At 40.7% G+C, this 21,539-nt stretch overlaps 1 protein-coding gene across 1 annotated transcript in view; it reads right to left on the bottom strand.

The window, feature by feature from the left end:
* The window catches only part of FRMPD4 (FERM and PDZ domain containing 4), a 487,596-nt gene that overhangs the window by 67,686 nt on the left and 398,371 nt on the right, over positions 1-21,539 (bottom strand). The window contains exon 5 of the mRNA XM_088481199.1: positions 8,661-8,706. Within this exon, the coding sequence (XP_088337325.1) occupies positions 8,661-8,706 (46 nt within the window). The remainder of the gene's footprint in view (positions 1-8,660; positions 8,707-21,539) is intronic.

A 21,539-nucleotide genomic window follows, 5' to 3' on the forward strand; every position in this document is an offset into this window, starting at 1 on the left:
ACAGTAAAGCTTGCCATACACCAGACCAACCTTCCTTTAACCATCCAACTAGTTGGCAGGTTGGAATGAAAATCTGGTTATGGATTGGAACAAACAACAAGCCTTTTGCTCCCAAAAGCAGGAAAACAGACGGGAACACGGTCATTCAGACAAATGTCTGATTATTATTTGCCCCATTCATTACCAGATTTTCATTCCAACGAGCCAACTAGTTGGATGGTTGGAGGAAAGTTGGTCTGGTGTATGGCCAGCTTAAAAGTACAATAGTATACATACCCTCCAACATGACCCCCTTCCATCACGTAATGAATGCTTTGCTCATGGACTTCCCACCTAATTAATGATAGCAGTCACCTGTGTTGATCTAGTTAATTGATGAGAAGGGTGGCTGCAATCATAAATTTAGAGGGATGTGCAGGCGCAGAACATTTTGTCCCTCCTGGAATGAGTCATGCTGGAGGGCCTGTAGTAGGTAGACCAGCAAAAGACAGGATGAATAAAATTAAATTGGGTTCAGGTAATAGATTTTTTATTTTCTGTTTTGCATTTGTCAGGATGCCTCCTGTCAGAATACCCACAGCGGCATCCCGACAGGGGTTGGGTAAGTATACTTACCCTCCCCCCCAACCCTAACCCTCCCTTATGGTAGCCTAACCCTAACTCCTCCCACCCCACACCCTAACCCTCCCCTTTAGTTCCTGAACCAAAGTCCCTCTCCTTCGGGCCTAAACCTAACCGTTTCCCCTTAGTGCCTAAACCTAACCCCACCCCAACAGTGGTGCCTGACCCTAACCCTCCCTCCTAGGGGTGCCTAACCCTAACCTCACCCCAAAAAACCTAATGCTAAACCGGCTAACTGACCTAACCCTACCTCCCCCCCCCCCCCCGTGGCCAAGAGGACGGGTGCCCCGGACTTTCCTCATTCGGGGATCCGTCCGTCTGTGTTCTGGCATCGGGATTAGGATAGGCGACGGTATTTCGACGCCTATCTTAACTCCCTTGTCGGGATATCAGCAGCGGCATTTACAGCGGCGGCCACCGGTCAGCTGACTACATCCCTACAGCAACATACATGGGGAGTGATGACTCAAAGCTTCTAAACAGTGGACAAGTGGACAAATGGAAAAGTTGCCCATAGCAATTAGATTCTACCTATAATTGTGTAACCTTTACTTTCCTTCGCAGGGCATTACACTTCACCTAAGGATATTTTTCTTGCTGCTAAACTGGATGTTAGTCAGACAGTGCCTTCACCAAAGCCTCTAGCTAACACCTTAAAGTGTTCCACCTGGGGTCGGTCTGGAGTAACCCTTGGTTTCCAAAACACAGATAGCAGAATAATTTCTATAGTTATAAGTGATGATACACAGCAAGATAAAGACCTCAAACAGGTTCATATTTCTTCTTCTTCTGTAATGTTTTAGTGATAGTTTGTAGAGCAGTGCAGGCTACACAAGGCCACTGAAATATTACTCCTTATGGGATTTTTTATTCACAAGATTTAATTAGAACAGTCATTTAATTTTTAACTATTAGAGCTATGAGACGACCACATTTATTTACTCATCTAATGCGAGCCATACATCAGCGCCTCAATTCCCTGATCGGCGATCAAAATTACAGATTGGCAGGCATCAATGATCGTGATCTGTTGGGGAATCAGGGCAACTCTGCATGTTAAGAATCCCTGATTCACCATTGTTTTGGTCAAGATTGGCAAATCAAGGAAATCCAACCCAGGTGTCAGGAGATGAGGGAAATGTGCCAATCAGATGCAGATGTATGGACCCCTTAAGACCATCACAGGAAATTTAAATTTGCAGATAAAAGCTTGTCACTTAGTGTATCTAATTTTATACCCTATTCCTTAACCTTGGATTATCGATATGTAATCAAGATACTAAGGCATTGCTTGTTAAGTGTTTATGAAATGGGCCTTTAATAGGTCTAATCAAAGAGAAAAATATACTACTGGACAACTTAATTTTTAACAGCAAAGGAAAATAAAGCAAAGACATGAATAGATTTTGTCTCTCAATCCAACCCAAATTGCCCTATAAGCTATATTTCTGATCATTTCCAGGAACAGAATCATACAGAAAAATCCCTAGCACACTGCTGTAAGCCAATAAAAAAGATGCCATTCTATTTGTACATAAAATGCAGTTACACACATTTTTCTAAATAACCCCTTTTTTCTGGCATTTGCTGTCACTTATAATCTGACTTTAGCAACTTCGATATTATATATCAATGTTTGTGTAGTATGTGGGGGACCAGTGGCTGACATGAAGCGCTGCTCTTTCTAGTGCCATTTGGGGGGCACTTTAGGTGCCTCCTGGTAAGTAAGCTTTCATTTTAAAAACACAATTTAAAATCCATATATGTATGTATGACCCAATATAAGAACTCTCATTGTTTAGAGTTAGGAGTTGGGACCATTCTTAGCAGAAGCACTGGCGACTGACTTATCATATATTGCAAATGTGTGTAGTTCAGAAGTCAGCATTTTGTGTACAAATATAATGTCAGCTTTTTACAGCAGTGTATTGGGGATATTTCTGTGTGTTTCTTTACGAGATTACCACTATCTTTCTAGCACCTGCTGTCACTTATAAATTGATTGAAGCAACTTACATTTTGTGTAATCAGGTCCAGAAACAACCAAGAGGGATAAAAACGGCAAAGGAAACAGGGAGGAGATAGAAACAGGGAGGAGATGGAGCTCCAAAGTGAAGGGAGAAGACAAGATTCCAGGACAGGAAACCAATGGGCAGCTAAAATACGAGAGATTTAAAGCCATAAAGGTATATAACTCTAGTATTTTATAGCTGCATATACTATATTATAGTTTTAGTTGTCCATTATTTAAATATGCATAGTGATCTATTGGGTATATATATATGACAATTTTTTATAGAAATATAATTTATGCCTTGTGTTGTGCTTCTGCCCTTACTTCTGTTAGAATCTAAAAGGTAGAGTATTATATACAGTATAATAGTTTTACACTGTTTAACTAATTAGAATCCTTTCAAAACCTATTTGCTTGCTATAAAAAAAAATATTTGGAGATTTTATATCTTATGTGGTGTGGATTGAAAGATCTACAGTATTTAAATAGACAGTCAATTGGTTGACACCAAATGGGTGACAGGCAAGCAACAGACAGGGGCAAATGGTCGACATGGACTAAGGTCAACATTGTCAAACTGTCGACATGATAAATAATGTTGACACACAAATGGCTGACACAGAAAAGGTCAGCACTTTATTTTTGTTATTTTAACCCTAACCCTCCCCCTAGTGCCTAACCCTAACCATACCCTTAAGCAGCCTAACCCTCCGCCAAACAGGGGCGCTCGACAACCGCGCCGGGCCCGGTGGAAGAAGGGACGTGGCCTAATCACGGGAGGCCATGCCCCCTCAGAAAAAAAACAACAACAAATTTTTGCAGCGCTGGGGAGCACTGTGAGCCACTAAGCCTGGTGCATAGTCAGTGGGGGGCAGGATCAGTGCGTGTGCTGGGCTGCTTTGATGCAAGAGGGAGGGGAGGTAGGAGGGGGGGTGGCACCAGACCCGGCCAGGCCCCTCCAGCAAGCTCAGGTAATTAGTACCAGTTCCCCTCCTCTTGGCGCCCCTGCCGCCAAGTGCCTAATCCTTGTACCTAGCTCCACCAAATTTGGCATGATGATATAGTTTGACTAAAATTAAGTTTTTGGCTATGTCTGAAGTTCATCAGGGCCATGGAGGTCTACATGGTGCCCACCAAGTACGCCATGGAGTCTCTGATTGTACATTTTTATGCTCAGGATGTCTTCCAGTGCCTAAATCTAAACTGATCTGAAGGCACAGCCTGTACCAGTGAGGGGGCAAGCAGAGCTCCAACGGAAGAGCAGTGAGTCAGGGGATAAACTGTCACACTGCACTGACAGTTACTAACTTCCTCCAAGCACATTTTCATATGCCATGTGGTCTCCAATGCTGGTCTGCAGAGATTTCTACTCAGCAATGATCTCTGTTTTGCAGTGATATATGAAACTGCAGTGATCTAGGTAGCTATACTGATTTCTGTCTTGTAAATTACTCTGCTCCTGATATACCCCCTTCCAAACAGTCAGAAAATATGCCTGCCAGCACTGTCATTTACTCCTAACTTGCATTGTTATCTAGGTGTAAATGACTTCTGTTTTCCTTGTCCAAGCTTTACCCCTTTAGTATACCACACCATGTTAGCAAACAGTGAGGTCCTTTTCAGGATCAACGAAATGGGTTTATAAGCAAGGACAATGTAAAAAATCAAGGGTGCAGATGTACTTCAAGGTCCATTCTTCAACCCAAGCAATGGCAAGTATCCCTGCTAGTAATAAATATAGTGGTTTGAGGTCTGTACAAGAGTCCCGCCTTAAGGAATGTTTAATGTATGCATTAATATATTTACACCTCCCAATCAGCTCAAAACACAAAGGAAATACAACAAGGTCTGACTTATCAACAAACAGAAATTCTTATAGTATAGGAAAAATAATGGCTTTATTAAAGAGAACTAATCCAGAAAGTGTCAACCTGAACTTCAAAAATCAATATATTGTTTAATACTTATCTGGAGCTCCCCAAGTCTTCATAATGTCAGCTACAAAAGTCTACATCTTAATCATGGAAGGACTCAGCAGTAGATTACAGAGAGGTGGCTTGGCTGAGGTGGCTTGGCTGCAAATGTTAGAATGTTATAGCTCCTGACTAGAATCAGACGACAGATATTTAACTAGTTTGATCTTGATCTTGGCTGGTACTAGATTTAACAAATTGTTAAAACGTTTTTTCCTTTCCTATTTCTCAGGGTCAAGGGTTATGTCACAAATGTATTCATCAGTAAGAGAATACCTTTACAGTTATAATTCAAGATATCATAAAATTGCAAGATGTAGGAGTTTAACAGGAATGAGATTTTCTTATCTGTTACATATGTATTTCAAAACCTGTTTTCTGCTGCCCTCTTGTGGCAAGATGCTCTGTTAGCACACAGACTGATAGGATGTTACATATTGTGAATCACCGCGGTTCACAAAAGGAGGCTTGTTCTGCTAAAAGGTCTGGTAAGAATTTCTATCTATTATCACTATGCAATATAATGCCACCAGACACCCAGTATAATATAATTACAGGACAGGGTGTCTTATTGTCTCTTATTTTCACTTCACCTATTGTAATTAGGATGTCAATCATTATCAATTATTATTATTATTATTATTATTATTAATATTATTTATTCATATGGCACCACAACTGTTCCGCAGCGCCTTATAAAGTATATAAACAAATAGGTGACCAAAGACTTACAGTACAATGCAATACAACGCAGGACAAGGACATGGATAATATACATTGCTACATTAGCGACCATAACACCCACATAAGCTTCAGAGCTTAAGCAACCAAGTGTTAGCTTCCCTAGTGGGGAGTAAGTAGTAGATGAAAGTAAAGTAGGGAGAAGCACAAGAGGGTAGAGGGCCCTATTCGTAAGAGTTTACATTCTAAAAGGGAGGGGCAGACAAACAAGTGTGACACAGATGGGCAGATGGGGAGGAAGGGGCATATAGCAGCAAGTTAGGATGAGAGCTGGAAGGCTTTGATGAAATAATGGGTCTTGAGAGCACGTTTGAATGATTGTAGAGAGGTGGATAGTCTGATGGGGAGAGGGAGACAGTTCCAAAGGTGGAGAGCAGCATGGGCAAAATCTTGGAGGCAAGAGTGAGAGGAATTAAACAGTTGGCATGTAAGGCGGCATGCATAAGTTGAACGAAGAGGGCGGACAGGAGAGTGAAGGGAGATTAGATCAGAGACATAAATGGGAGAAGATTGGGAGAGGGCTTTGTAAGCGAGGGTGAGAACCTTGAATTAGGTTCTGAAAGGGAAGGGGAGCCAGTGGAGGGCTTGTAGGAGAGTAGAGGCAGATGTAGAGCATTTGGAGAGGAAGATGAGCCGAGCAGCAGCATTGAGGACAGACTGGAGATGAGAGAAATGGGATTTGGGGAGGCCAGATAGGAGGTTATAGTAGTCCAATCTTGAGATGACCAGTGAGTGTATAAGGGTTTTAGTAGCATCCTGGGTGAGATAGGGTCTGATCTTGGAAATATTTTTAAGATGAAAATGGCAGGACTGCGAGAGGTTCTGTATATGTGGTTTGAAGGAGAGGGATGAGTTCAGGATAACTCCAAGACAGTGCACTTTGAAACTAGAGGAGATAGTTGTGCCATCAATAGATAAAGAAATAGTGGGAGGCGAGGTTATGGTGGAGGGTGGGAAGATGATCAGCTCTGTCTTAGACATATTAAGTTTAAGAAATCATTGTGACATCCAGGAAGAGATAGCAGAGAGACAGTTGGAAATACAAGTCAGTAGAGAGGGGGAGAGATCGGGGAGGAAAGGTATATCTGAGTATCATCAGCATAGAGATGATAATGGAGGTCAAAAGAGCTGATTATTTCACCTAGAGAGGACATATAGAGGGAGAATAGGAGAGGCCCAAGTACAGAACCTTGGGGAACACCTACTGAAAAAGGCTGTGGAGGGGAAGAATAGTCATGAGAGGAAATAGAGAAGGATCGGTCAGAGAGGTAGGAGGACAGCCAGGAGAGGGCAGAGTCACGTATACCAAGGGAGTGAAGGATTTGCAGCAGGAGATGGTGGTCCACAGTGTCAAAAGCAGCAGAGAGGTCAAGGAGAATGAGCAGAGAGTAATGGCCCTTGGATTTGGCAGCAAGGAGGTCATTGCTGACTTTTGTGAGGGCAGTTTCAGTGGAGTGGAGAGAACGGAAGCCAGACTGAAAATGGTCAAGGAGGGAGTGGGAGGAAAGAAAGGTGGTAAGGCGGTTGTAAAAAATACGCTCAAGGAGTTTGGAGGCAAAAGGGGGCAGAGAGATGGGTCGGTAGTTAGAGAGAATATTAGGATCAAGGGTAGGTTTTTAAGAATGGGGGAGACAAGGGCATGCTTGAATGCAGAAGGGACAGTGCCTGATAAGAGGAGAGATTAAGGAGGTGGGCAAGATGGGAGCAGGCAGAAGGAGAAAGGTAGTGGAGGAGGCGAGAGGGGATAGGGTCAATGGGGGAGGTGGAAGGGAGGGAGGACTGGATGAGAACCATGACTTCCTCTCCAGATACAGGGGAGAAGGATGTCAGAGTCAGAAAAATGGAAGGGGAGGGATGATTCAGGAAAGGAGGAGGTGGAGAGCTGGGGACGGGTTGGATATGATGTCATGACGTATGGAATCAATTTTAGATGTGAAGTAGGTAGCAAAGAGAAGGGCAGAGAGTGAGGAGGGGAGGAGGGGGTGTGCAGAGGAGGGAGTTGAAGGTAGTGAAGTGACGCTGGGGATTTAAGGACTGGGAGGAGATGAGGTTCTTGAAATATGACTGTTTAGAGAGGGAAAGGGCAGCACTGTAGGATGAGAGCATAAACCTTTGCTACTGGAGCAGGACAAGGCTGTTTTCACACTGTTTGAAGCCCTTTATTTTCTGTTATACAACTATACCTGGCAGGTAAGCCACAACTGTTCCATTTGGAGGTACCAGCTGACAGTACCGAAGATTCTGAAAGGTTATCATGGTAAAAGGCCAGATTTAAAGCAGTCTAACTGTGTTCCCCACTTATCTCCACAGCAGATGTCACCCCAGATGGTGCTATGGTCCCAATTATGCTTTAATTGAAGGAAAGATGAGAATTTGGAACAGGGAACTCCAGTCATCAGCCACTTCACCCCTGCTGAGCGCTGAGGCAACCAGCAATGACCCCTTGCCCACAGAATCAGATGTGATGAACCTGGTGGTGGCCAGGCCCATTTGAGAACATAGCTATGTCTATAGTATGATTGTTCCTGCTGACAAATGCTTAGCTCTGTGGTCCAGTGACCAAGCTCCCATAATTCAGGACACAGAAGACTATCATAATTTGCTAAGGATTTTCACCTAATTATACATACAGTAAGTTTAATATATGATATATGATATTGTTTTACAATAGTGATGCTTTTTTATCCAGAAAAGTAGCCCCATGTTTATTGGGAACTATTTGTGACATTGCATTACAATGCATACAGTTTTGTGCTTATTTTTACGGTTAGAATTAGGCTAAAATAAGCAAAAAACTGTATGAACAAGTTGACATTTTAGCCATGTCAAAATTTTTGAATGTTAACATATTGGTTGACGACGTAAAGTCCATGTCGACATTCTGATGGTTGACATTCAGAACCTGCGACAGTCAGATGTGGACATTCTGAGTGTCAACTTTTCATACCACACCCTACAAAAGGTCCCTTAATGAATTATTAGAATAAACTAAGTGGCCTGTGGACACCAGCATACTGTCATGTTTAGATTCTCTAGTGATATCATTATGTCACTATCCCTTCACATGACATAAATCTATATTTTATCACCATCAACAAATGGGGGAGATAATTAACAGCACAGGAAAGTGTGAGATAAGACATTGAACAAATTAAATACATTTATAACTGGTGAACTTTAAGGATGTACATTACATAGAAAAGGAAATGTGTTCTAATCCTACACGGAGGTTCATATGAGTATGGTAACAAATAAGCTTTTTTCTTAGCGTTAATGATAACAATAACACTTTAATTGCTTGTTGTACTCACCGGGTATGGCTGTACCACTGTTAGGAGTATTGATTCCTTGCAGCTTCTGCAAAATGAAAAAGAACAATATTGACGAGTGACAGGTTTTGGTTTTGAATAATTAAGGCATAATCAGGGAACATGAGTTGAAAAGTTATTAAGGTATGTAATGGTATTAAAGGACAGTAATCAGGTATGAAGTAGAGATAATGGGGGTAAATTTACTAAGAGTCGAGTTTGTGTGAATTTTGGTGAGATTACATTCTCACGTGCGTTTTGGCATTTTTTTCATCTTGCAAATTTACTAAAGACAAACTCGAGTGAGTTTGGAAGTGAGGTCTCTTTTTTCACTGTTAAAACTTAGGTGAGTTTGCAAATTCTAAAAAACTCATCATCGGCAAAAATAGGAAGTACTTTAGATGAAAAAGCAACTCGCAAATTTACTAAGAATCGAGTTTCCAATCTCGTGTGAGATTGTAGCAAACTCACTGTGAAATAGAAGTTTCAAATAGACCACCTCCTGAGCTGCGAGTTTGGCAGAAACATACACAGATCAGTGTGATTTGTGTATGTTTCTGCCTGTATACCTAATATAAAGTGTTTTTATGTAAAAAAAAAATGACATAGGGTCCCCCCCAAAAGCATAACCAGCCCCAGACTTGCCAGCCAGTCCTGGTTCCTAAAATTATGGGGAATAAAATGAATAGGGTACCACCATAATTTAAGAACCAGCACCAGGCAGCAGGGTCCCCCATATATTTAAAACCAGCTCAAGACCCCTTTTAACGGGGGACTGATGCCACAGCCAGGGAAGCCCTTTCACTGGGCCTCCTGGCCACAGCATCAGCCCTGGCCGCTAGTCAGCCCAGGCCAGGGATCCCTGGGGAGTTGGGGACCCCTCCAGTAAAGGGTTCCCGCTCTTCAGGTCCCCCCTGGCCTAGGCTGATAGCCCGGGGCTATCCCCGGCACCCTAGGGCGGTGGGTGCCGGGTTGATAGTGTTAGCGTGTAGTGTAAAATCAGTGGTTAAATATTGGCTTTAGTTGTAGAACTACACATTCCAGCAAGCCTCCCCCGCATGCTGGTATTTGGAGAACCACAAATACAAGCATGCGGGGCATTATGGGTCCGCTGGAACTTGTAGTTCCACAACCAAAGCCAACCCACTCCTAGGTCACCTGCCAAGATTGGAACTCATATGCTGCAAAAATCGCGACCCACACAGTCAGTCCCCGAGTACCGGCAGTTTGCATTCCCAGAAGAGCCGTGTGCCGAGACACTGTCATGAGCCACTTCACTGGGCTGAATCATGTGGCTTGACTCAGTTCAATGTCTTGCATGCCCATGGCTAGTATACAGGGGTATACAATGCAGAATTTCTAGAGTGGGGTTTCATATTCTTATATTGTTTTAATTATTCAGTAAATCAGTGTACAGCCATTAAAAAATCCTACTTATCAATCAATTAAAGGTTGCATTGATAAATTAGCTCCATTGTCTCTAATATAGTTTACATTATTACTAACAGCCACTCACCTTTCTTCTAGCTTCTGTGAGGGTGTGGTACAAAATGTCAACATTCAGAAAATCGACAAATGGTGATATTCACATAATGTCGACAATGTGTCAGAATATCGACATTGTGCATGTTAACAGTTGGCTTGTTGTCATAGCATTTTCAGAAGATTTTAGTGTTGGAAATATGTGTGTACATTTTTGTAGGTGTAGCAGAGTTCCAGTACACAACAGTGGATGAGACATCGAAAAGCCCAATTGTTTCACCAGTGGAGTGATTTTATTGAGTGGTGAGTACAACTGAACTCACTGTTATACACTGGTTTGATTGAGTGGAGCTTGAGCAGAAGACCAGCCGGTGAGTGTATTTGCTGGCCGGGTAGCGGTACAGGGATGCTGGAAGGTGCTGTGGGAGGCAGTAATACCTTGGTCTCTCTGGAGCTAAGTGAGAGACTACTGTCTCCCACGGTGATACTCAACACAGTGACAGGATGGTTCCGTGCATGCCCAGTAGCTAAGTCTGGCAGCCATCTTGGAACAGGGAATGAAACCTTACCCTAATCCTAACTAACAGCCTACCTGCAGCCTAACCCTACAGTAACTGTAACTGCAGCCTATTCCTCAATGCAATCTAACCCTAACCCTAAAGCGGACTACGTTCACAATGTCAACATAATGACATTATGTTCATGTCGACATTGTGAATGTTGACATAACTGCATACCCTTCTCTCTCAGGTTGCAGTAATTACTCAGTCCCTGTTGTAAAATGGAACAAACTGTAACTGTTAACAGCTGGGGCGGACCCATGATGATGTATCACTTTTGTGATTGTAGTGTATATATATTTTTGCACCATACCCTTCTTTTTCTAATAAAGACCATCTTTAGAAAAATAAAGAAATGCAGATTAAATTTTTGCAACCTGATTTTAAAGAGAATATAACCGATTTTGTTATCCAGTGTACAGTATTCAGTATTAATTTTATTTATATTTCCTCTAGCTGAAACATCATGAGTTCAACAATGGATGCTATTCAAAAAAAATGTACAAGCACAATTTTTTTTCCTTTTTCACATGAGTGCACTGACACTAACATTTATTAATTTACCATTACCTACGCAGTATGCACTATATTTTCTTCTTCAAAATATGAGATTTTTTTTTATTCAACTGAGAAGTATTGATGAAGAAAAGTTCCAATTAATTATCGTTTTTATCACTCTGTGGCTGGGTAATTGCATTATAATCTGTCTTTTGCAGTTGTATACCTTATCACAACAACATACACTATATATTTTTCTCTATTGTTCCTGTACTCCATGCGAGGAACAGCCCTTTATATACTATACTATTAGTTGATCAATGATAATATTAAGAACCATTGTGTGTAGCCATCTAAAAGACCCTAGTGACACTAAAAGGGATCAGGCTCTTGGTTTGAGCTGCAAATCCAATTTGGCCTCCACCATGATGTGATTGGCTTAAGGGAAAGAAGAAACAGTACATATTGGCTGCAGGCCTGCAGCTGGTTAAAAATGATAATCCAAACGAAACAGCTACCAACTTTATACAATGTTGGTGATACTAACACTTTAAGACATATTTTACAATTATGCAAAGCCTTTCAGTGACATTGTTAGGGGGTTTACTGTCATTGTGCTTGGCTTTTGAACCATATAATCAGCAGGAAGCATTCATAACTTACTTTCATTTTGTGCAAAAAGTATTAGATCAGAATATGCCATGAGCTTAAAGTGACTAAGATAAGTAAATCTTCTTTCTTTCTTTAATGTCTTTCATTAATGTAAAAATTATGGAGCACAGACATTTAAGCAATGATTTGTATTGCTAATGCAGTCTGAAAAACAAAGACAAAGCATTCAAACTAGCTTCCTCTGATGCATCATAAGAACTATACTGAAAATATCTGAAGCAAAGAAATCTTAGATAAGAACAATGATGCAAGTTCTAGAACATTATATTGAAAATATATATCTTTTTTATTAGCAAGGTTTGTGACAGTAAACATTTGGAATATGAGTTTTCAAAGTAATGTATTCCTTATGTTGAGTAACAAATACGTAATTTGATTAGGCATATGGCATAATTTAGAATCCAGTTAATTCAATTTGGTATTTTAGACTAAGCCACAAGCAGGGGTGTATTTATCATACATACAGCAAAATACCTGCCCAGGATTGCACTGTCCAATGTCAGTGTCACAACTGAATTGCATTATAGATTATATCAAACTGTTTGAAATATTAATAAGAACAACAGCAATAGTCACTGTTATAACTGGCAACACCTATACTTGGGTTCAAAATGGCATGCACCTTTAGACCATATGCATCTCAGGTAAATGTCCTTATTTAATGACTCACATTAGGTGCGAATTGCGAGTAGCAAGTTTGTTTCTTGAAACTTGCAGACTTCGCACTAATGCGCGCTCCTGAGAACTCTCCAATCCAAGTAAAAGAGCCTGTTCGTGGTACTCGCAGCGGAGGGGTGAGAATTGACTGCCAAATTAGATGTGAGAAAAGTGCATACAAAAGTAGGGAGACCATCCTGGACCCCTCAAAATTGATAATTTTGTTAGCAGGACTGTATAGAAGGCTGTTTGTGGGCATTAGGAAGATACTGTAGGTTTTTAAATGGTGTCAAATAACTGGAAATAATAATAAATGGCTGATTTGTGCTTTTTTTTTAAATGCAAAAAAATTATAACAATCAAACTTGTTTTGTTTAATCGCAAACGAAGTAAATGAAAAATTTAAAAAAAAAGTAGGAAAAAAAGGTGATTTGGGGAGACTTTGAGGGCACCCTGATTTAAAAAAAAAAATGATAAAAAACTATTATTTTTCAATTAAAAAAAATTGGAATTAAATTTTGGGGTGCCTAAACTAATGAAAAAGTTTATTTGGGAACGATTGACGAAATTTTTTTACCCCAAAAAATTACGGGTAATTATTGGACTAATTAAGCTAATTGGAAACTTCCAAATACCTAATTAGTCATTAGGGGGGTGTACAAGGGGTCCAACACCGTGTCCCAACATTTTAACCTTAAAATAAAGATTTTCCTTTCCATCTCTAACCCTCCAGGAGTTGCGAATGGAAAAATGTGAATCCAGTCTCACTTGTTCAGTGCAAGTTGCTATTTGGATTGCAAAATGAATTCACTGTGCAAATTCGAAGAGAAAATAGCAACTCACACCTCGATATTCACACCTATGACCCCACAGAATAAAGCATCTACAACCCCTTAAATACTCTGGTATCAAAATTCCATTGGCTGACTTCAGAGTTTCATTGGTTGAGAAGCACGAGCTGCCTTAAATGATTTAATGTATACATTTTTGTTCCTTACTTTTATCATAATGAAACCAACATAATAATAATAATAATAATAATAATAATAATAATAATAATAATGAGACTGGAAACTGTTTTATTATATGAGCCATTGTCAAATAGCATTAATCTGGTATGTAAAAACCCCACAAAAATATTTAAAATAAAGAAAATATTAAATACAAATATTTAACCCTAGCAACTGTCAAAGCAAGTTGCAACTATCCTATTAATTATACAGAAATATAAACTAAAGAGTCAATTATAATGTGTCCATGAATCTTTGTAAAAAACAGCACTAAGGGTCAGACTAGACTAAAAAAAATCATATAAAAAGATACTGTGTTCTTGAATTTTAATACAAAAACAATTGCATATACAAATATTTATAAACTAGAAAAAATACATAACCAGTTCTTAAAACAATTGCTACAACAAACTCTAGATAGAACAAAAAGTCTAATAGTACCAATATGAATATGAAAAGCTGTATACCAGTGGTTCCCAAACTTTTTTGAACCATGGCGCCCTAGAATATTGCATTGTTTTCACAGCACCCCTAAGCCTAAGGTTTGTTATTGAAAAATTCAGAAAAATATATAGGAAAGTAGTAGTGAAATAAATTGTGCTGACCTGTCATCCTTAGGTTCAGATATGTGGTGGTGGACAGGTTTGCGCCTCTGTTTGTCCAATATATTTACTTTACATTGACCATAAATAATTTGATATGGTTCTGCTACACCAATCTGAGGTACCCTTGCAAGTGTCCCAAGGCACCCCAGGGTGCCACGGTGCACAATTTGGGAACCACTGCTTTATACTACTGTTGATATATCAAGAAAACCATGTAAATAACACTGATGATATAAAGTGATTGCAGAAACAGAACTGTAAATTAAACCCTGGTCACTGCCTTGGATCCATAAAAACAGTATCTTCCACCCAAGGGTCACTTGCAGCATTCAGTGTCTAATGCTGCTTATACATGTAGAGTATTATATAATTTTTCATGTTCTAGATTGTAACATACCATGGGCCTCATTCAGAGACGCACGCTAGTGCAATCGCAGCTGTGATTTCGTAAACATCGCAGTTGCAAAAATATGCAAATGGTTGCAAAGCTTACCTTAGCATAGGAATGCCCAATGCTGCCTTCTCGTATGCGTACGATGTTGCTTACATGCATAAATATATGTAACATCGATGCACATTGAGCAGCCATCTTGCACTTGCAGAAGGTCTGACCTGCCGCAGCCTTGGGAACTTCTCTGACACGTGGAGCTGCATGTGTAATCGCAGTGGCTAGTTTATGCATGCCCATGAAATGACGTTCAAACCCACAGACACACGTTATTCAGTCCAGCCCACCATCACCACCTCCAAACACTGACAACCTGTCACTCACTCTGATGGATTCCACTGTATGTCCGTAGTTGCGATGGGATCGCTGCAGTGCGGCTTATACGCATGCGCAATGGCAAACAATCGCTCAATGTGCGAGCGGAATCACCTTTGCGGCCAGCTCTGAATCAGGCCCCATGTACTATAGTGGTGTGTGTATGTGATCCTTTAAGTCCTGCAAGATCAAAGGAATTGTTTTTTCAGCATATCCCACAGATGCTCGATCGGATTGAGGCCAAGTCAACACTGTCATGTTCCCCAAACCATTGCTGCACTTTTTTTGCAGTGTGGCAAGACGCATTATCTTGCTGAAAGAGGCCATTGCCATCAGGGAATACATTTACCATGAAGAGATGAACTTGGTGTGCAACAATGTTTAGGTGGGTGGTACGTGTCAAAGTAACAACCGCATGGTAGACAAGACTTTAGGTTTTGCAGCAGAACATTACCCAGAGCATCACACTGCTTGCCTTCTTCCCATAGTGCATATTGGTGCCATCTCTTCCACAGATAAACGACACACATGCACCCAGCCATACACATGATGTAAAAGAAAATGTGATTCATCAGACCAGGCAAACTTCTTCTATTGCTCCACTCACATCCCCATTACAGACATTTTTGGTGGTGGACAGGGGTCAGCATTCACTTTTTTAGCAATTTGTGCTACAGTAGCTCTTCTTTGAGATACACCCAGCTAGGCTAGCCTTTGCTCCTCACGTGCATCAATGAACCTTGGGGGGCCATGACCCTTGTTCACTGGTTGTCCTTCCTTGGATCACTTTTGGCAGGTATTGTACTAACTATAGCATACAGGTAACACAGCACAAGAACAGCCATTTTGGAAATACTCTGACCCAGTCGTCTAGCCATCACATTTTAGTGCTTGCCAAAGTCACTCAGATCCTTATAGTATGCTTGCGGCTTGCCCATATTTCCTGCTTTGAAAACATTAACAGTCAGTGGCTTTAATGTTATGGCTAATTGTTATATAGCGTGTGTATATATTCAATAATGTCATCATCCTCATATAAATAGTCCAAAGTATTGCAACAAATATAGGGTTATAAGTAAGTGAAAGAAATAAACTTTTTCAAAATTTTACTGGCTTTTGCTTTGGCTATAAATTAAAACACAAAGATTTATTCTAACATGCTAAAAATGAAAAATCTTTATCTGTTGTGACCTAATGAACACATCGGGCCAAATGTAATAGGGTGAGAGTTTAGAAAATGTGAGAGTTTAGCAGTAAACTCTCACATTGGTTGAGTTTTATCTTCAAAATGGGAAAACATCTGAAAGAGATTTTAAATCGTGAGAGTTTTCTAAGTCTAAAAAAACATGCAAGTTCGCTCTGTTACTTTGTTTCTGGACTCTATTACATTGGCAAAGTTTAAAAAGTGTCAGAAACTCTCACTTTTCTAAACTCTCACCCTATTGCATTTGGCCCATCGAGTCCCCACCCAATCCGGTGTCTGATTGGTGCTGCAGATAGATAAAGACAGGCCATGGAGGTGGTAGTGTGAAGCCTAAAAATAAGAGAGATAGAGAAGCGAGAAGAACAAGAGACAGGGGCATGACAGAAGAAAGAAGAGAGATACAGAGTAAGAGGAAAATAGAAACAGGAGAGGGAAAGATGGGGAAGACTATCAGAGGGAGAAAGCGAAATAGACAATGGGGAGGATAAAGAAATGGAGAAGACACAAAGTGGGAAGGGAAAAATGGAAAAAGAGACAGAGAGGAAAAGATAAAGAGACAGAGACAGATAAAAAGGGAAAGAGAGGGCTAAAGAGAGACGAGAGAGACAAAGAGAGAAACTTAAGCAGACAACAGCTAGTAAGTTATATTACTCGCACCAATTAAAGGAAAATGCTTATCAGGCAACATCTTTGCTATATTTATTTTTAACATCTAAAATATATTTTGATTGATAAAAATCAATAAACTATTCTGAAAATGTAAATGTAAGCAAATAAATATTGTAATTACATTCATAATAATTAAGTGTTGGTACCTCTGCTATCTTTATGTAACCCTAAATGTTGCAATTAAGAGGATCTCATATAACCAGTAGTGAGCTGTACATGTGGCAGCAGCAGTATTCTACAGGGCATTTTCCATCTATTATGTATTGCATGTATTTGGAAGTCATATGTACAGCACATAAAGTCAAGAGTCAGTTCAAGCCATTAGTGTGTGAGAATTACACGTAGCTAGTTCAGTCCTCTTAGTTGGAACATGAACAATAGATGTGCCTCAAGATATAATTATAACTGCTGCACATAGTATATACTTTATGTTAAATTAGCAAATAATCAATAAAACTGCATTTTCGAAGTGAGGCCTAGGGAAATATACAAGAACTTTTGAAAGACAAATCACAAGTTATATCTAAGACATGGTGACTGATTTTTGTGGTGTAATGAGAAACGGAGATTTCTGAGTTACTGGCATAAACAGTGTACTGATAGCTGTATAATAAGCTCATGCTTTACATAGCTGAAGAGTCGCTGGATTGTGCCCACCGAGCAGCGTGAACAGATGGTACATAATATTTCCCTCTCTTCAAGCAACCTTCATTGTTTTGTCTCTAGTTCTGCCTGAGTTTGGCAAATGGAAGTTTTACATCATGAATTTTACACTTCGCTTGTTTAAAATAACATTTTATAATGAATAACTGCCATAAATTAAATGGTACTGGTATTAACATCAATAAATCAGACTAGACTATAGATTTTTTTTTATAAACATGTTTGGGAACAATAAGGAAAACTGGGGGTAGAGAACTTTTCGTAACTGAAAGATTTATAATTGCATTGACTGCTGTGTGTACAGCATTTTTCCCTTTGCACTAGGTTTCATTAATGGTCATAAAAAAAAAATACTGGTTTAGTACAGTTTGTACAGTGTGTTCTGTAAGTTCACAAGGGAATTTCTGACACACAAAAGGTATCAGGAATCAATTAAGAAAAAAAAACCTGTAACACCAAGTTTTAAAGGGCTTCTAGAAGATCTTTGTAAATAAATACAGGTTGGCACCCTTATAACTACTGTATTCCTATGCAGATTCCCCTGCTTTTTTTAAAGTTATTTTTTTTTTTTTTTGTTCTGTACATTACCTGATATGTGCCATTTATATAACTGCAACTCACAGTGCAGAAAAAACTCAGACCACCCAGTGTTTTTCAACCAAGAAGAACAGTATACTCATACAATAATGGGCTGCACTTAATCAGATTGGGTCAAATCCTTCTGTACCATGATATGCAGCAGGTGCATTCAGTGAAACGGTCTGGTCCAGCCCCCACCTTTTATAACAGCTGTTGTGCCCTATATTTGCTAAATGGATGGGGAAGGACTTGAAGAGGGCATTGCCCCAGAGTGGACAATGGGCTTGAATCATTACCGATTGCAACTGCGATTACACACGCAATTGGACGATTGTTGCGTACTGCGCATGCATATGCATCGTTGTGCGCATGTGCGAACCGGCCACTGCGATCGGGATTGCAATTGCGGTGACCATGCAGATCCATCGCAGAGTGATTGACAGGAAGTGCTATTTGTGAGTGGGTTTGTGGGTGGCGATGCCTTACGCAGCCTGAGTGCTCATAGCGTGCGATGAAGTTAGCAATTCCTGAGTAAGGTCAGAGCTTGTGCAAGTGTGCGTGAGGCTGTGATGGTACTCGATAGTACCAATGGTTTCGCAGTCTTGCTAAGGATTACGGATGTGTGTAAGGTAAAGTGGGCGTCCTTATGTAGTGCTGCGGCAGCATAGCGATCACAATGGATTAGCATACAATCACAGTGAGACTGCGTGCGTAATCACATTTGTGATCCGTAATGAATCAGGCCCAATGCTTCTAATGCTGGGCATCCACTATACAATTTTCTGTCAGATATCTGTCCAATCTGGCTGGTTGGAATGAAGACCTGGTAATGTATGGGAGCAAATGACAGTCGATCATATGGTTTTAAACACTGAAAAAAGGACAACATTTTTTTTCAAATAGGTTAAATTTGTGTGTTTTAACCAATTTGTCTGAACAACCATTTTTGCCTATTTTCCAGTGTTTGTGAGCAAATGGACGATTGTCATTTGCTCCCATACATTACCAGGTTTTCAATCCAACCAGCCAGATTGAACAGATATCTGACAGAAAATTGTATAGTGGATGCTCAGCTTTAGTTTCTTTCTGTAGTGGATTCATTGTGCCAAGAGGTCTATTTATTGAATGGAGAAGATCACTTTGCCAGATATTCTCCTTATTTATCAAGCAGCACAGAATGCGATGGCAATCGCTGTGGATCGTCGATGGTGGCCACAGGGACTCTCTTAGCTCTCCCATGCATGGTGTAGCTACTTGAAGCAAATTTAAGAAAGACAGCAATAGCAGATGCAGAAAATAACGCATTTCTTAATGATTAAAATAATATATTTGTCATTTTTTTAAGTTATACTTTTATTTGTTTCTCATTTTAACAAATCGCTACCTGGAGGCTTGAAACTGTTGGGTCACGCATCAGCAATGCAGTCCTACTCCTGTTGGCCACTAGCATTCTTCAGCTACAAAATAGGACTTTACTATGCTATTTGATAAATAGATACCCAAAACTCGTTTAGCATATTAAGGATGAACCAGACTTGTATTTAGGGAATTACAGACATTGAAAGTGTTAATGTAATCTAGATTTGAATTTGATTGATAAGGAAGTTACACATGAACAATTCAAATATATCCCATATGCTACTCTTATTTTGCACTATCAGGGCAGGGTAAAATCTTTAATATTTATCAACATTTACACTAGAGTGCTGCCTCTGACTAGCAAAAGGAAAGAAGCTCTGATTGCACTAGGGGTCGGATTCTGAGTCGCACACATCTGCACACGCTTTTCACTATGGCCACAGCATCGTACTCATGTTCATATGATAATGTGATAATCAGAGCAGCTAAGTTGCAAAGCTGTGTGCCTGAAAGTGCAAGCCTATTCCACCCACTATTCTAGCGTCCTCAGACCTAACAGTCGTCATTAGTATATGCACTTGGACCTGCCCAATGCTATATGCAAGAGATCCATCAGAAATAGTCGTCCCTTCCCCATGCACATTAGTCAGAATAGCACTCAGCGTGACACATGCCCACGACACTCCCGTCACTCTCCTATCAGAAATAGTATCCTCGTGCGTCTTGATCCACTCTATCTAGAAATGCCTACTTAACGCTGGTCTCCTAAAGCACAGGATGCAGCATAAACGGACCTACTTGTGACTTTGCACACATTGGGCGGCGAATATAATTGTTTTTGGTTTGCATTAATTAATGGGCACCCGAAGGAGTAATTCCATTGTTTTGAACGTCCATAAATTATAGCACTTGTCGCGCCCAAAAGAACCGGGTTTAGCTGTACAAAGTGGCTAAACCCATCTAAACTAATGGGTACGAATCTAAACTTGACGTTTGGGCACCCAAAAGCCAGGCTTTTCACCTCAGGAGGCTGCAAGCAGAAATATGGGAGCCTACAGCATTCGTGCCCGATCGGAAAAACAATTAGCTCAATCGGGCGCCCATTACTTAGAGCATCCCAAAAAATTTTTAATTCCCCCCATTGTGCGGCTCATGCAGACAGCTTGTCTTGCAATTTAGACGTATAAGCAGTCGGTTTGAAAACAGGAGATGACTCCTTTTTCACAGAAGCATCCAACTTAGAATCAGGCTCTACAGTATATACATGGGCCTAGCTATAGTGCAAGCTGTGCCATTGCTATGGGGCCCATACGCTTAGGTGGCCACAGTCCCAGCTCATAAAGTTGTCTACCAAGTTCCCGTAATTGCCTGCTAAGAAGTTGGGTTCGGCCCATTGCCTGGCCCTGAAAAAGGGGACTCGTCAGTGGTGATCTTTGTCTCTTCCTCTCAGTAAAGCTCCACACTGATATGATCCATCTCTGACAAGCCTGTTTCACACTCACAGACACAGCTGAGCTAGTCAGTAAGCCCAGCACTGTTGGAGAGTAGGCTTCTCTTTATTTAGAGTGTTTGTGAAGCTGGGGCGTGGGAATTGAGCTCCGAGATTAGGACTGTCCCAGAAAAGGACAGTGGACCTCATTCAGAGTCGGTCGAAGCGGCTGCACGGTCGTACGGGAAAAGGGGCCGGATATGCAAATGATTCCCTCGCAAGTTGCGTCCCTAAGTTCGGATCGGTAGCTGGCCGAACAAGGGCAGGAAGCGGCCGGAATTCAAAAATACGCCCCCTTCTCGTACGCATTGCACGTCATCTCCGGGCATATAAGGATTAATCCAGACCATCGGGAACCATCGGAACTGGTCGTAAAGCTTAAGGTTGACCATACTCTCTCTTAAGCTCTACGATCATGTCAGTGTAAAAACCTCCCATGTCACATGTGCCATGATGCTACTTTGTTAATTATGCACTCCCATAAACCGTATGCACTCCCATAAAACGCTGTTTGCATAATTAGGCACGCCTGTGTTCGGATCTCCACTCCCCCGATTTCAAGCACCTTCCCCTGTTACCATCCACAAACGCCTCAATCTGTCACTCAAACTACCGACCTGGCTGTGTTCAAGGAGAGAGAAATTTCTGATCGTAGCGGCTAGTTTGCGCACG

This window comes from Taudactylus pleione, unplaced genomic scaffold (assembly GCF_031769625.1).
Source record: "Taudactylus pleione unplaced genomic scaffold, aTauple2 ptg000265l, whole genome shotgun sequence".
NCBI classification, from domain to species: Eukaryota; Metazoa; Chordata; class Amphibia; order Anura; family Myobatrachidae; genus Taudactylus; species Taudactylus pleione.